This window comes from the organism of the source record quoted next, unplaced genomic scaffold (genome assembly GCF_019419815.1).
Source record: "Pyrus x bretschneideri cultivar Hongxiangsu unplaced genomic scaffold, Pyrus_bretschneideri_v1 Contig53, whole genome shotgun sequence".
Lineage (NCBI taxonomy): Eukaryota > Viridiplantae > Streptophyta > Magnoliopsida > Rosales > Rosaceae > Pyrus > Pyrus x bretschneideri.
Window position 1 is genome coordinate 2,930,296 of NW_025999791.1, and position 15,488 is coordinate 2,945,783.

The 15,488-nt window shown below is 38.5% G+C and overlaps 2 protein-coding genes across 2 annotated transcripts; one reads left to right on the forward strand and one right to left on the reverse strand.

The window, feature by feature from the left end:
- Nucleotides 1–229: 229 nt before the first annotated feature.
- Nucleotides 230–5,776, reverse strand: LOC103963050 (digalactosyldiacylglycerol synthase 1, chloroplastic-like). Its single transcript, XM_009375829.3, has 7 exons — nt 5,024–5,776; nt 4,015–4,047; nt 3,092–3,179; nt 2,074–2,555; nt 1,716–1,982; nt 1,213–1,562; nt 230–1,043 (listed from the first exon to the last, which is right to left on the reverse strand). Exons 1-7 carry the CDS (start codon nt 5,642–5,644, stop codon nt 509–511), a joined length of 2,376 nt encoding a protein of 791 aa, XP_009374104.1. The 5' UTR covers nt 5,645–5,776; the 3' UTR covers nt 230–508.
- Nucleotides 5,777–11,738: 5,962 nt separating this feature from the next.
- Nucleotides 11,739–15,488, forward strand: LOC103963052 (receptor protein kinase TMK1-like). Its single transcript, XM_009375832.3, has 2 exons — nt 11,739–14,446; nt 14,675–15,488. Exons 1-2 carry the CDS (start codon nt 12,112–12,114, stop codon nt 15,181–15,183), a joined length of 2,844 nt encoding a protein of 947 aa, XP_009374107.1. The 5' UTR covers nt 11,739–12,111; the 3' UTR covers nt 15,184–15,488.

A 15,488-nucleotide genomic window follows, 5' to 3' on the forward strand; every position in this document is an offset into this window, starting at 1 on the left:
GGCAGTCTGATAATTCAAATATGATCAAAATTCGATAATCCAAATACAAATGAATGCGGGAGAGTACGATGGGTTGTTAATAACGTCTATCAAAATAAATTTAAGGCACCGTAATTTGGTTTAGTAACAATCAGGCTCCACTGTACTAGAGAAGGTTCTAAGTTTGAATCCGACATGGTGCAATTGTTGAACAGAAAAAGTAGGTAAATTTACATTTATGAAAGAAATATTTGAAGAAACAAATCATCTTTTTTCATAATATATGCTCACTTGTCTCATCAGTTCAGCAAAACGTAGTACAATTTCATGGCTTGACTATATACTGGCAATTATTTTCTACAAATAAATACGAAGGAACAAAGCAAAACTTGGATCTGGATATCTACCAAAATATATGCTCCATTAATGCATACATTTGCAGCAACAAACTTTTTCTACCTAAATCATTGCTTGCAGGATCCTAAAATACCGCGTGTTAGTATTATACACAGTTGGACTGGTAATCTACTTACCACCCATATATTGGATTCTCTACCTGGGGAGGCAAGAGATGAAGGTCTTTGCAGTGTTGCTTGTCATAGTCTCGGCTTCCAGGAATTGCTCCGGTGCATAGTCTAAGGAATTCATTGCCGGTGAGACAGTAGTGGGCAAATGCCAATCCTCCGTCAACCATACCTGTCAAGCTAGGCATTGACACGGATTTTGGGATCCGCTTTCGATTTCCCATGCTTGATTTTGCACCATCGTTGTCTTTGTTCAAGACTCTGTCAAGCTCAGAATACTCCATAAACCTCTGGGTAGCAGCTTCCCATGAAAGATGATATCTTTGCTCGGGAGTAAGGGGCTGAGGATTAAATGCCATTGCTTCCTTCACTTTGGCAACAAATTCCTCGGACGTTTTGTAGGTCAAGCAATTAGGAAATGATCTGAAAAACTCATTTGATGGATGATCCGCACAAATTACAAATTTTCCCATAGCAAGAGCCTCAGCAGTAGCCGTGCACAGCACATCACTAACGCTGGGATTTATGAAGACTTTGTACCTTCAAGCAAAGGAGGGAATATCATTAGCAGGAGAAATGAATAGAGGGGGAAGAAACAAAAAAAATGTAGAATTGAACAGTTTAATCACTCATGGCATGTTATTTCTAATCGACGGTTGGCACAGAAGTGAATATGCTTTTGTACAGTGAATTCCTAACAGATCCTTACCCGTGAAGAGAATGATCTGCATGGTCTCTTCCTTTCAGAAAGTTGAGATTTAAATCCAAGCTTTTAGCCGTACTCTGAACTTCATTGGCGTCCTCTCCATTTCCATACACATCCAACTTGAAGCCATCAAGGTCACACTTGTGCTTTGCCAACACATCTATAAGCTCACGGTATCCCTTCGCCCAGACCATCTTCCCTAAGAAATATGCTCCTTTTGAGAATGCTTCCTGTCCAAGTTCCCTTTCTGCAGCGACCTTTTCTCCAATTCTCAAGAACTTGGGATTCACACCATGGACATTGCAAATCAGAGACTTAGGTAAATCCTGTGTGGCAGAGGAAAGGCGAAGAACCTGGAGAAATCATTAACAATTTAGTAGTCAGATCAAGAAAAGCATACCTAGGTCTAAAATATCTATCTGAACCACTAGTCCCTAATAACATTAGCAGAAACCATGCTAAAATGAATTGCACGCGATCATCAGATATTCAATGAATTAACTTACCTTGTCGCAGTATGCTCTTGTGACCCAATTGTTTATGTGCTTTACAAAGAAGGCTTGGAGAGCACCATTCCTCTCCCTCTTGATATATTCCAAGTAATTTGTGTGAACGACACCAACAACATGGTTAAATTTATCGGTCCAACGCTTACCATGATGATACCAATTCAAGTGTTCCGGTTCTTCCAGGATAGCAATGTCAGCATCCTTCGACTGAATAAACTGAGTAGTGTCCCCAGCTGGTAAAATGCTTCGCCTTGCTTTTGAAAACTAATATATAGCAAGACCAAATATCAATTAGCAACCATAATATGATACAAATAAAAAGTCATTTGTATGGTCAGATTCACCAGATAATTACCTTTCCTGGATAAAATGATATCTTAAAGTCCGCTTTAAAGCCAATCCTTTCCTCAAGCCAGTTACGGATATAAATTTCCTGCTCTTCTGGTGAAGTAAAAGTAATGTTGCTAGGATATACAAGTTCTTGATCTGATTTACAAAGCCATGGAACTAATAATGTAACATTCTGTTTTGCAGACTCTGCAAGATATGCAGCACGAAACAGTGGATTCACTGCTGTTCCTGTCATCCAAGGAAGACTAGCAGTTGTGACAATAGCAACATGTCTTTTTTCATCTGACTGGTCATGCTTTGCATGGTCTGTCCAAAACCCACCATCATAAGAATGCCCTGTGCTTTGGATGACGCTGGCTATCCTTAAATCTAATTCATCATTCATGTTTTCACTGTCTATAAGAGATGACTCTCCAGAAGAATGTGAGTGCAGAACTTGGTTCTTGTGTTTGCTGCACAAGCTTTCCACTAGTTTCTCACACACATCTGCAGTCATTTACAATACTGTACAAGTTCAGCAGTCTTGGAAGATGAAATCAAAGATAAGGATATGTGAAATTATATTCCTTTAACTTTTATTTTCCTTTTGTGTGTACTGTTGTTAGAGAGTGAAATGATCCTGGGGTTACTCAATAAGTTAACATACCCAAGTGAATCCCTTTTTCAAGATAAATTCATGTTCATGATAGGGATGCCAATGCTATGAGTGTAGAACATCGTTTATACCATGATTGATATCATATGTTTTGCAATTGGAAATAGTCCAACAAATTTCGAACCGTAAATTCCATAACTTACCCAAAAAGTTTAAAATAAAATAAAACATATATCAAATTTAATATTAAAAATAAATAAATCAATAAAACTAAAAAAATATATATATAAAAGAACCCTTGAAGTCTCACTACTCATCTAATTACTTCATACAAGCATGAAAGTTTCCCTAGCAGAAGAAAAGAAACAAAATACACCTAAGAACATATACAGTAACAGCTTTAAACAGAAATTAAAGAATCACTTACTTCTCCTAACGCCAAGTTGATCGAGAAAAGGCTCAGATTGCCTAACCAAACATGCCAAAAGTTCTGTCACATCCAATGGAGGCACTGCCTATATCATGTATATAGAAGAGAAAATTAGAATAGCACATTACCTACTTAATTCCAGTTAAATTGGTTTTATGTTATGCCTATATAATAATTCATATATTCTGAAATGAAACAGGAACAGCAAAACTAGTTCACAAGGAGCATCATCAAAATCCAGGCCACTGGTTTTCCTTGGAGAGTCTTATAATAAATGACACCCAAAATCAAAATCAGCAACACTAGTCTTGCTAATATGACTAGACACCCTTGCCCAATATGTAGAATTTCTGGAATACGGACTCCACGGTTTGCAAGAACAACAAATCTTAGCTTCCCATCTTTCTTGGTTAAGTTTTGGAAACTAAACATTCTTTGTTGGAACTGTACTAACCCATCATTTCTCTTATTTGGCTACACCTAGAACAGTGTTACGGAAATTAACAAGCTTTGTCGTGAGTTCAACGGAAGAAAAAGGACAGCTTCAAGAGAAAGGAGAGGACTAGGAAGGCTTGGGCATCAAGGCTATATATGAATTCTTTTATACATGTAAAGAATTTTATGCAAAAACTAAGTGTTGGATAAACAAATATACACAAAATTAACAGATGTCGCCAAATGTTTCTTTTATTTACCCAACTTATAAAACCACCTTTGAACAAATCAAAGAACAAAAATTCCTCTGGAGGCTCATGACAGTGATGGATTAAATAGTGTGCCTAATTATGCCAAAAATGAGTTCTGTACAGTAACACATTACAACAAAAGATTCCAACAAAAAAGAGACACATGATACACAGGTTTCCAATCAAAAGAAAACACAGGACAACAGAAGCAAAATATGCCGAACGTATACCAACCTTTGACTCCTCAGGCTCCTTGTAAATTGACTTCTGAAAACAGCAGGAAACAAAATTAGTTGTAAAAATATGCATGCACTTGTTTATTACCACTCCTCATGAAACAAACATTGATCAAGGATAGCAAAAACTGGGAAATTTAAAATGTAAACTGCAGTAAAAACAACTATGATATAGTGATATATATGGGTAAATATATAATGTTTTATTCACCAAAAAGTATGCTCCTTTCCGAAAACAAACATCATATAATTTGTTTGGCATCACTATGCATTGAATAAAATAACAATTTGCTTGTTAAAAGGAAGGATTGTCTCACACTAGACGCTCAGACTTAAGCTTTTACACCCAACGATATAGTCAGAGGCACATATCAAGTTTTAACTAATCTAGTATTCCATTTGGTGCACAAGTTGTGGTTTCGAATGATATTGGGCTCCCAACATCTATGCATAACGCAGAACTACCATAAGCCTAATACTGATTAGCATCGCATAGCTCAAAGTAGTTGATCAAAAACCCGTTTACTGTTAACTGCAAAACTCTCTCCAATGATTTCAGAACCTTAGCTGAAGGATTTTGTTCTATACCTTCTTATGACCAAAGGATTACAAAAAATAAGAAACCTTTTGTATTATCAACTCTAACTTGTTCATTCATATTTAGTGCAGGAGACCTTAGTAACGCCGTAGTGTCTCAATGTCCTCTACCCTGATTTAAATTAGGCTACCCTATAAACTCACAAGGATATCGACAAGGAAAATAAGAACACAACTATCAAGTTTAGAGCTTCATAGTTTCTTTTACTTCTGTTTTCATTTCACATGCTAAAAACACAACAGCCACCAATATGTATCACTAATACCTACTTCCACACGAATTCTAACAAGTCATTCCAATTTAACCACAGGCAAGATTCAATCAAAATGCAAAGTTAACAAATTCAATTGCTATGAAAACTCAAAGCTGAAAGCAACAAATTACGAAATGAAGGTAGAGCGAACATTACCAAGCTGGACTTGAATTTCTCCACAAACTCACTGTTCTTAAATCCACCGAGAAATTCCCGCTTTTCGAACTCTTTCAATCTCGTCTTCAACGCCCGAATTGGCTCCCAATCCTTAATGGATTGTCTCTCCACATCCTCCCCCTCACCCTCTCCCTTCCACTCTCCCCAAAACTCACTGAACTTCAATGGCCTTCCCCTAATATCCCTATTAAATTCCATAACCCCATCCCTGTCCTCCACCTCCGACACCAGCGCATTCTTTATCGCCGACAAATTGATCCGGATCCTCGACCTGGGGCTCCACTTCTCCAGAACCTTCTTGCTGAAGTCCGGCGACGAGTACACCCTCCGAAACTCCGACAGCTTCGGCTGCAGCTTCTTGACGAAGTCAATCTCTGCCGGCGGCGACGCCGAAGACCGAATCCCCGCCGACGACGCGGAGTTAAACTTGAACAGGTTCTCGAGCTCGCGGTCGAACGACGTCGCTAGGTTCTTGAACTCGTTGGCCCGGTGCTTCATCAATTGGAGATCCGCGTCGGCCGAGTCCTTCACTTCCCTCCACCCTTTCGATATGAAGGAGAAGGCGTTGGAGGAGGTCGAGGCTTGGCCTTCGCTTCCCATGGCGGAGGAGCTAGGGTTTTGACTGAGAGCAAACGAATTGAATTTTCCAGGGTTCCGAATCGGATTTCGGGAATCTTCCGTATCGGATTTCGGATTTCGGGAAGCTTGCAGATATAAAGAAACAAACAGAGACGAGCTGTGGGTGGGCTGAGAATTTAACGGTTGGTATTTTCGGGGCTTTCTTTTTCCGGAACCACGTGTACTTTCCAAGTCGGATTTTTGCACGTGATGATACTGTTATGGGATGATGATGTGGAGAGAAGGCACGTGATAGGATGAGGTGGCGAGCTGTGAACCGTGTGATGGCGGATTGGGTTCCTGATGAGAATATTCTGGAGGGAAAGGATGTGCTGGACGCTGGTGAATGACGGTTGAGATTTTCGCGCACCCTGATTCGTCTTTAACGTGATTAGGTAAACGTGGCTGGACGTGATTTGGGCGGGGTGGGGAGGGCATTAGCTCGGTGGCCTAATTTCCTGTCCCGCCGTTTCCGTCTCTGTTCTGCATCGTTGCTTTAAGTGAGATAGGAAATGAAATGGCAGTTGATTTTTCAATTGAAAGCTACGATATATTTCGTCCTTTTACTGCATGTGGCTTTGACGATTTCAAATGTGTTGCATGGCATGCTGAAAGATGAGAATGATTTGCATGATACGAGTTCATCGTTGCGTAGCATTCTATATCAATAATAAAAAAGCATGCATGTATTAGTTTTCTACGTATTCTTGTATTATTGATAAGAAACGTTATTGTAACGGTAAACTCATGTTGTACATACAAGTTCTCCCTTGTAAGTCTTAACCTTGTTATTCACCGTGTATGTCATCGTCTATATGCTTTTTGAGAAACGAACGTAACATGTTACAACAGCTGCGGACCGCATCCTGCGACGCTGGCGTGTCTGTGCAACTAGCGACACTGACTCGTCCTTCTGGACCTACCTAATCGATTTCTAGTGCAGCTATTGCACTCTCACCTTCTACTCCAATAAACCGATATCCAACATACACTCCCTCCAATTTCAACTATTATCCCCAACATTACACCGTGTTGTATGAATGAGCTTGTTCCTCCTACGGACGCTTCCTATATGAGTTCAATCTTTATCCCAGCAACCACAACGTTTGCACTCTCAATCGAACATTACTCTTTTCAATTTTCAGTTGGCGATATCCAATGAGAGTGTGACCTTGGAATTTTGGAAGTTTGCATTTTCCAAGAGACCTAAGATCATTGAACACATGAACTATCCTCTTCGAACCGACAACAATGGGAGCATCGTGACAAAGGCGGGGGCCAAACATTCCAGGCTTTTCAATCTTTTTCATTGGGTCATCTCAATGTTCTCAGGGAATTGCACTGAGCTCTCAACTCCAATGACAAGAACCTTAGCTTCATGAATGACCATCTCGTTGCCAATTCGAACAGCCTCACGAATGAAGCATGCACTATACCGTTCTCTTGGGGGTTAATCACTGAATATGACATGGTCCCCAAATTGATTGTTTCTGACCTTTTACTGCATGATAAGGGCAAATGCTTGCATCCTTTTCAAATTAAAACGAGGAATCTGGTCATAATTCATAAATCGAGCAATGTTCGTATGCTGCTAGATTGTCAATCGGGACTACACATTCAAGAGAAACGAAAAACCAACCTGATGGTGTGGTATGTGTTGGTTTCTGTACACTAAATTAGAACAATCAACATAAATTCGAGAAATAATTAGATAAGGCAATATGAATTAGGAAAATCAAGGCGAAAGAAGTACAAACCTGAAGCGTCAATGCACTTGTATGTTTGGTCACCAAAAAATTTGACAAACTAGCAGATTGTGCCATTACTGAATTAAATAAAAGAAGTGTACAGCAGCAAATTCATTGAGTTCAACTTCTCACTGTTAAGTATAAGACATATAAGCCGAACAAGTAGTAAGAAAACGCAGAGCGCAAGAAAAGAGTATTTAATTTGGCTTGAGATAAAGATGGAACTGAACCGGAGAAACCTACAAATTGAACATAATCACAAATATTTGGAAAAATTATAGTTTTGGTTGCAGAATGTCCATTGTTTGCCAATCAAATAAAGCAAGGGGAGTATAACTAACCACATGAATTTTTGCACGACTAGTTAACCCGAAACGAATGAAAACAAAAAATGAAACTGATAACATCTTAATTTGAGCAGACTTTTCAAACAGATCTACGTGAACTTGAACTGAATTTGTGGGGAAACATCATAATTATGATTTGCGCACTTCTTACAAGAAAGATAAAAGGCATGAAATCTGCGTACGTATTATTGCATGAGGATACAAACCGTCATTTTGTTCATTGCTTTTCCGTTTCTTTGGTTGTTTAAGCCATCATATCATTTAGTTAATTAGAAGCTTTATTATTAATTTGTTTAAGATCACGGGATTTACGCGGCAAAGTCAAAGGTTAAGACTAATCAAATAGTTGAACCATTCCTATACATCCTCAGAGGAGACGCCGGCAGCCAAAAGAAAAGTGTGGGGGACAAGTCGTGTCCAGCAGTATGTAGTGGTTCTTCTTCTCTGGTTCCATACTATACTGTTCTGATCAAACGCTGAGGTGCGTGCGTGGTACCTTAGCCACCGTCATAAGGTTCTCTCCGCAATTATCGTTAATTAAATAAAACCCTAATTCTACCACAGTTTTTATTGACATTTTAACTAATCTTCTTTAATTTGCTTTTGACATTTCCCTAATTATTGAATACAAACGACATTTCCTTAATAATTGAAGATGAATGCTCGAACTAACATAACAATCTACCACTTTCCCAACTTTAATTCATTCTTCTTCCAATTTTTACTTTTGCCATTCACATATACAATCGTGTTAATTAATTAATTTCATAAGAAAATTAACAGAATTAATTCGATGGTTTACACACTATTAAACTTGTCAATATTTTGATAGTTCATCTCAGACCTCAGATTTATTAATGTAATTAAGTACTCTGTAATTTCCTTTTCTTTTTGTTTTTTTGTTTTTTGTTTTTTTTTTTTTTTTGGGTTATATTGTGAGTTCAAGTGAAATTCTTCAAACTTGTGTACACGTAATGTTCTTGGATTTTTTCGTGAGTCGTTGATTCATTCATCTATGGATTATGATTTGGCAGTTGAATAGGGAATGTGCAATCAACATTGTCGAGACAAATCTAGCAAAAATGTATATACAAAATTATAAGTATCATATGCAAACATTATTTCAACAAGTATAATTTTATACAAAACTTGGACCATTTAAATTAGACAGAAAAATCGATTAAATGGCCCAGATGGACAGATGTTTCTAAATTAAAAACCAAAATTTTTCCAGTTATGCGTACGTGAATGTGTTTCTGTACATATGGAGAAGGATATTAACCAATAACCATGCAAGATTCTTGTACTAGATCAGTGGTGGAGTTAGGAATTTTTCACCAGGCAGGCTAACTTAAAGATTTAAATTTTTATAAGTAAAGAAATTTGATATTGTATTTTTCACAGTATTAGCTAGCTTAAGAAAATTTTCACAAGACGAGCCAAGATTTATCGTTATTAAACAAATATGTGTCTAAATTGAAACTTGTACATGTACAAGTGCTGAGAAAAGAGATGTAAGAAAAAGATATGGTTTGTAAACTGTATTATATAATTTTAAATATTTAAACTGAAAGAATTCAGATCAGTGACTAAATATATAGTGGGTTACATTTGAAAATCTATAAAAAAATTTATGTAAAATTTTATTTTTCACCAAAAGCTACCTGGACTATAGCCCAGGGTAGCCCTTAACGTGGCTCCGCCAATGTACTAGATTGAGCATCAAATAATGGGGAGACATCTTGCAAGTGGCAGGTGCCTTGTAACTCAGTTAATTACTTACACTTGCACCTGAGGTATTGTGCTCGAATCTCCCTCCACGTAGATATCATATGTATTGTTTTAGTAAAAAAAACAATAATAGTAGGGGAGACATTACATAATATTGCCGTTAATACTTGTATTATATAATTTGGGATACTGGAATTAAATGTTATTTATGGTCAAATTTACAATTTAATAGGACAACTTTTTCAAAGGGAAAAAAAATAATACTAATCAACACCTATATCACACGTATATAAGAACTTCCAAATCCCGATCATCCGCATGCATTCAGAAGAGTCACTCATTGAACACTATTACTAATCCCACATGGCTACAGGTGCCTAATAATATATCTTTCAGTTTTGTTTGTGAATTTGACCAGCTATTATCCCATTTAATTTGATCATTTAATAGTTACCCCCATTTCGACGATTTCTTATATACTGTCGATCGCCATATTTTTATTTTTTTTCTGGTATCCAGGAATTGGGAGGAGCAAATGTACAAGAACTTTTTTTAAACACAACGACATTGTGAGGTAGAGATTTAAGTTGAGCTGCACGATGATTCAGTCATAACACTACACGTGTCAATAAACCATTAATTACTTTCTTTTTACAGCTTTGAGCAGCACAATACGCAAGTTTTTGCAATGACTTTATTCATTTGGCATTTGCAATGACACTACAATTAAAATGTCCTACAGAAAATAAAAAATTAAAAGCTAAAAAGGTTGCTTGTACGAGACAGAAGCTGTGGAGTAGCTTCTAATCTTTAACCATTTCTAATTTTCTATCAGACAAAATCCAGGTCACGGAATGAGAAGCAGCCATGCATGCATATGGGATCGGTCTCAGTCTAAGTCCACCACAAAATATTCGCGACAAAATTCATCAAGCATGAATAAAACTATTTATCTTAATATTTTGTTTGATAGGTTTCATTATTAATTTCATATATTAAAGTGTAATTATGCCCTAACGGCCTCAACCAACCACAAATTCCGTTCCCATCTCATCGTACTACATTTCATAACATGATGTGAGATTTTTTTTTTTTTTCCGAGCATAATCTTTATGTAACACGTAATTTAAAAGATTTATTGACTTATATAATTTTATGATTTTCGATGAGTTCAACTTTTAACGAGTGTTTGAAATTTACTCATTCTTTTGCCATTAACGATGCTTTATAATACTATTTTTAGATTGCAAAGAATCTTTTTTTTATTTTTTTGGATAAAAACTCGTTCACATCCATCCATGGATGGGGAGCCACTTTGGGCCCAGGGGTGGATGACCCACTTAGTTTTCTTTGTGAAAAAAATGCACATAATGTATAGCAATCCCATGTGATAAGAGTATTTTCGGCTATAAAATACTTGAGAAATTGGATAAAAGAACAGTAGATGAATGATAATATGGTTATCTTTATATAGAGAGATATTTGATGGTATTGGTAATAACTTCCATAAAATGCTTTCAAAGTATGAAAATACGTCAAGGGGTATAATAGTATGTTACATGAAAAACCGTATGGATTAATATATAAGTGTTTTGTTTAGTAAATTCTTGAGTTTTTTAATTTGTGACCTTGTTGTTTGAGTTCAATATTATTTATTGTGGCAGATCTTTGTGGTCGAGTTCTTTTGTTCTAAATATAAGATTTTGGCATCGAATTTGGGACAAAAGTTAGTTATATAGAATTAGGTATTGAACTTATCATCAATAAGTTAGCTATAATTAAGTATCGAACTTGCCATCAATAAAAATAAAACTAGAAAACCTCACACTTTATAATTGAAAAAGAACATAAAATTGGAGTACTAGTGGCTAAATGCAGGCATTATAATTAGTTTTACAATCTAACAAATAGCATCAATCATCAACCGAAAAAAATGATCTTCACATGCCATTTTTCTTCATTTACACAACTCTTGTTTATTTCTGCATCTTAATTTTCTATTAATTATTCAATTTAACATAAAAATAAATAAACATAAACGTACATGGTAGTGTGAGTACATCGTTTGCGTGGAACTACAAGCATTGAGCACATGTTCGAAGGACAATAACGCCATCGGCAGTTGAAAAGGAAGGTGTGGCGCGCACCAAACTTCCATAAACAATATGGATGAGACATGCATGATAACGAAACATTAATCCTAATTAAGACATGCGTCCAACATTTCCAATCTTTCATATTTGATTCTGGGTGTTGAAAATTTCTCATAAAGATCCGCCTTTGGTGGTTGTAACTTGCTCTCAAAGCTGCTTTTGTTTTTGTTCCAAAAAGCAAAAAAAATTAAAATAAAGCTTAAAACTTTATGGTTTGTAATTACTATTTTAATCAATGCTTTCCAATAACTTAGAGTCTGGCGTCTTTGACGGTGAGTGAACAGATCATCTTTTGTTTTGTTGGTCATGGTCTTCAAGTAAATATCCGATTTCTTTCGCATTTTTTGTCAATTGGGTTCCGAGATTTCGCAAGGGCAGTCCACAAAACCGCCATTGATGCTCGCATGAAGCTTCTTCTCCACAGCTTTCCGGATTTTCTTCAATGCTTCTTCTGAAGCTGCAGATCCGCCATGGAAAAACACCATAGTGCTGCTGCAGAACATGCTCTCTCACTCCTCCTCCTGCTTCTCTCACTAGCTTCACTTGCTCTGAGCGCCACAGACCCGAACGACCTTGCAATCCTCAACCAGCTGAGAAAAAATCTAGAAAACCCAGAGCTTTTGAAGTGGCCGGAAAATGGCGACGACCCATGTGGGGCCAGGTGGGCCCACGTCTTCTGCGCCGGTTCGAGAGTGTCCCAGATTCAGGTCCAGAACCTTGGCCTGAAGGGTCCTCTGCCCCAGAACTTCAACCAGCTCACTGAGCTCACAAACATTGGCCTCCAGAGGAACCACTTCAGTGGGCCCCTCCCTTCCCTCAAAGGGCTGTCGAAGCTCCAGTTTGCTTACTTGGATTTCAACGACTTCACTTCGATTCCTGTCGACTTCTTCGAAGGTCTCGATTCTCTGGAGGTTTTGGCTTTGGACGACAACAATTTGAATGCCACGACAGGCTGGAATTTCCCTCCTCAGCTGGGGAACTCGGCGCAGTTGCAGAATCTTAGTTGCATAAGTTGTAATCTGGTTGGTCTGTTGCCCGATTTCCTCGGAAACATGTTGTCCCTAACGGTTTTGCAACTGTCGGGCAACGGACTGTCCGGCGGGATTCCACCGAGCTTTAACGGCCTTAATTTGCAGATACTTTGGCTGAACAATCCCACCGGCGGCGGATTGAGTGGTCCGATTGATGTTCTGACCACAATGGTGCAGCTCAACAGCGTGTGGCTCCACGGGAATCAGTTTTCCGGCGTGATTCCGAACAGCATTGGTAATTTAACTTCTTTGAAAGATCTAAATCTTAATCAAAACCAGTTTGTTGGTTTAGTTCCTGATGGTTTGGCTAATTTATCATTAGATAGTTTGAACTTGAACAATAATCATTTGATGGGTCCAATCCCGACAATCAAAGCTCGCAATGCGAGTTTTGATTCGAATGCGTTTTGTCAATCCACTCCCGGGGTTCCTTGCGCCGCGGAGGTTATGGCGCTTATCGAGTTCCTTGACGGGTTGAATTACCCTTCAACGCTTGTTTCTAAATGGTCTGGTAATGATCCGTGCCAGTCGTGGTTGGGAGTGAGTTGTGGGAACGATGGGAAGGTGTCTGTTATAAATCTGCCCAAGTATAATCTGAATGGTACATTGAGTCCTTCAGTTGCGAAGTTAGAATCTCTTGTTCAAATTAGGCTTCAGAACAACAATTTGTGGGGTTCAGTCCCTGAAAATTGGACTAGCTTGAAATCCTTGACTGAGTTGGATCTTAGCGGGAACAATATTTCCCCTCCATTGCCGAAATTCAGTAGCACTGTCAAAGTTGCCGTTGATGGGAATCGTTTGTTTAATGGTAATCCATCTGCGGCAGGGGCAGCACCAGAAGATAGCCCTTCCTCATCCACAGATTCAGGTTCTCATGTCAATGGTACTTCTCAACTGAACCAACATAAAGCATCGAAAAGGTCTAGCACTGTTTTAATTGTAGCTCCGGTTGCAAGTGTTGGTGTTATTGCGTTTCTGCTTGTAATTCCTTTATCTATGTACTGTAAGAAGAGAAGAGATGCATTCAAGAATTCAACTTCCCATGTAATTCACCCAAGAGATGCATCTGATTCAGATAGTATGGTTAAGGTTGTTGTTGCCAGTAATACCAATGGAAGCGCTTCTACAGTTACAGGGAGCTCTGCAAGCAGAAACAGTAGTGGAATAGGTGAGTCCCATGTCATTGAAGCGGGGAATCTCATCATATCAGTTCAAGTTCTTCGAAACGTGACAAACAATTTCGCCCCAGAAAATGAGCTAGGCCGTGGTGGCTTTGGGGTGGTTTATAAGGGAGAACTGGATGACGGTACAAAAATAGCAGTAAAAAGAATGGAGGCTGGTGTGATTAGCAACAAAGCCTTGGATGAATTCCAGGCCGAAATTGCAGTTCTGTCGAAGGTCAGACACCGTCATTTGGTATCACTTCTGGGGTATTCCGTTGAGGGAAATGAGAGAATTCTTGTCTATGAGTATATGCCTCAGGGGGCTCTAAGCAGGCATCTTTTCCGTTGGAAGACCTTCGAATTAGAGCCACTCTCTTGGAAGAGGAGGCTAAACATTGCCTTGGATGTTGCTAGGGGGATGGATTATCTTCACAATCTAGCTCACAAAAGCTTCATACACAGAGATCTTAAATCATCAAATATCTTACTGGGTGATGATTTTAAAGCAAAAGTTTCGGATTTTGGATTGGTGAAACTGGCTCCTGATGGTGAAAGATCCGTTGTGACCAGGCTTGCCGGGACTTTTGGGTACTTAGCACCGGAGTATGCTGGTAAGCCTTCTGGGACCTTATAAACTATTACTGAATATTAATGTTTCATGTTCAGATAATTAGTAAATTTTGTAACCGATTATAAGCTTGCACACAGCATGTTTCGGATTTTGGATTGATAATACTGTTGCTAGCATTTTTGAAGTTCAAAATTCTTAATTTCTGTTATCTTCCTTTGATGCTTGTGACCAATCCTGCTAACGCCACCTCACTTGTTGATTGGTTCAGTGACGGGAAAAATTACAACGAAAGCAGATGTCTTCAGTTTCGGAGTTGTATTAATGGAGCTATTAACTGGAATGATGGCACTAGATGAGGATAGACCTGAAGAAAGTCAATACTTGGCTGCATGGTTCTGGCACATAAAATCGAATAAGGAGAAACTCATGGCTGCTATTGACCCAACTCTTGACAGAAATGAAGAAACATTTGAGAGCATCGCCATAATTGCAGAACTCGCTGGGCACTGCACTGCAAGGGAACCCAGCCAAAGACCGGATATGAGCCATGCCGTGAATGTATTGTCCCCGCTTGTTGAAAAATGGAAACCTATCGACGATGAGAATGAGGAGTATTCTGGGATTGATTATAGCCTGCCGCTGAACCAGATGGTGAAGGGTTGGCAGGACGCAGAAGGAAAGGACTCCAGTTATCTGAACCTGGAAGACAGCAAGGGGAGCATACCGGCAAGGCCAACTGGCTTTGCAGAGTCTTTCACATCCGCTGATGGTCGGTAAAGGAGGTACTTTGTCACTTTCATGTTTCGCTTCATTTTCCTCTCCAGAGGTTGTTTTTCCATCCTCTGTTAGGTGTATGTTGTGTTCTCTGCTCGGGAATTGAATGTCAATATGTTTTCTCTTGTTGGTTTTGAGTTGGAGATTTCGATTGAGATCTCAAGTGTAAGCTATGATATATTCTTCTTTTAAGATTTTATGCGCTAATGCTGTAGATGGAGCGCAATTATGAACGAGAACTGGTTCCCTTTCACTCTTAATCTTGTACTTTAAATTCCACATCTGAGTATCATGAGAATGTTTGCATT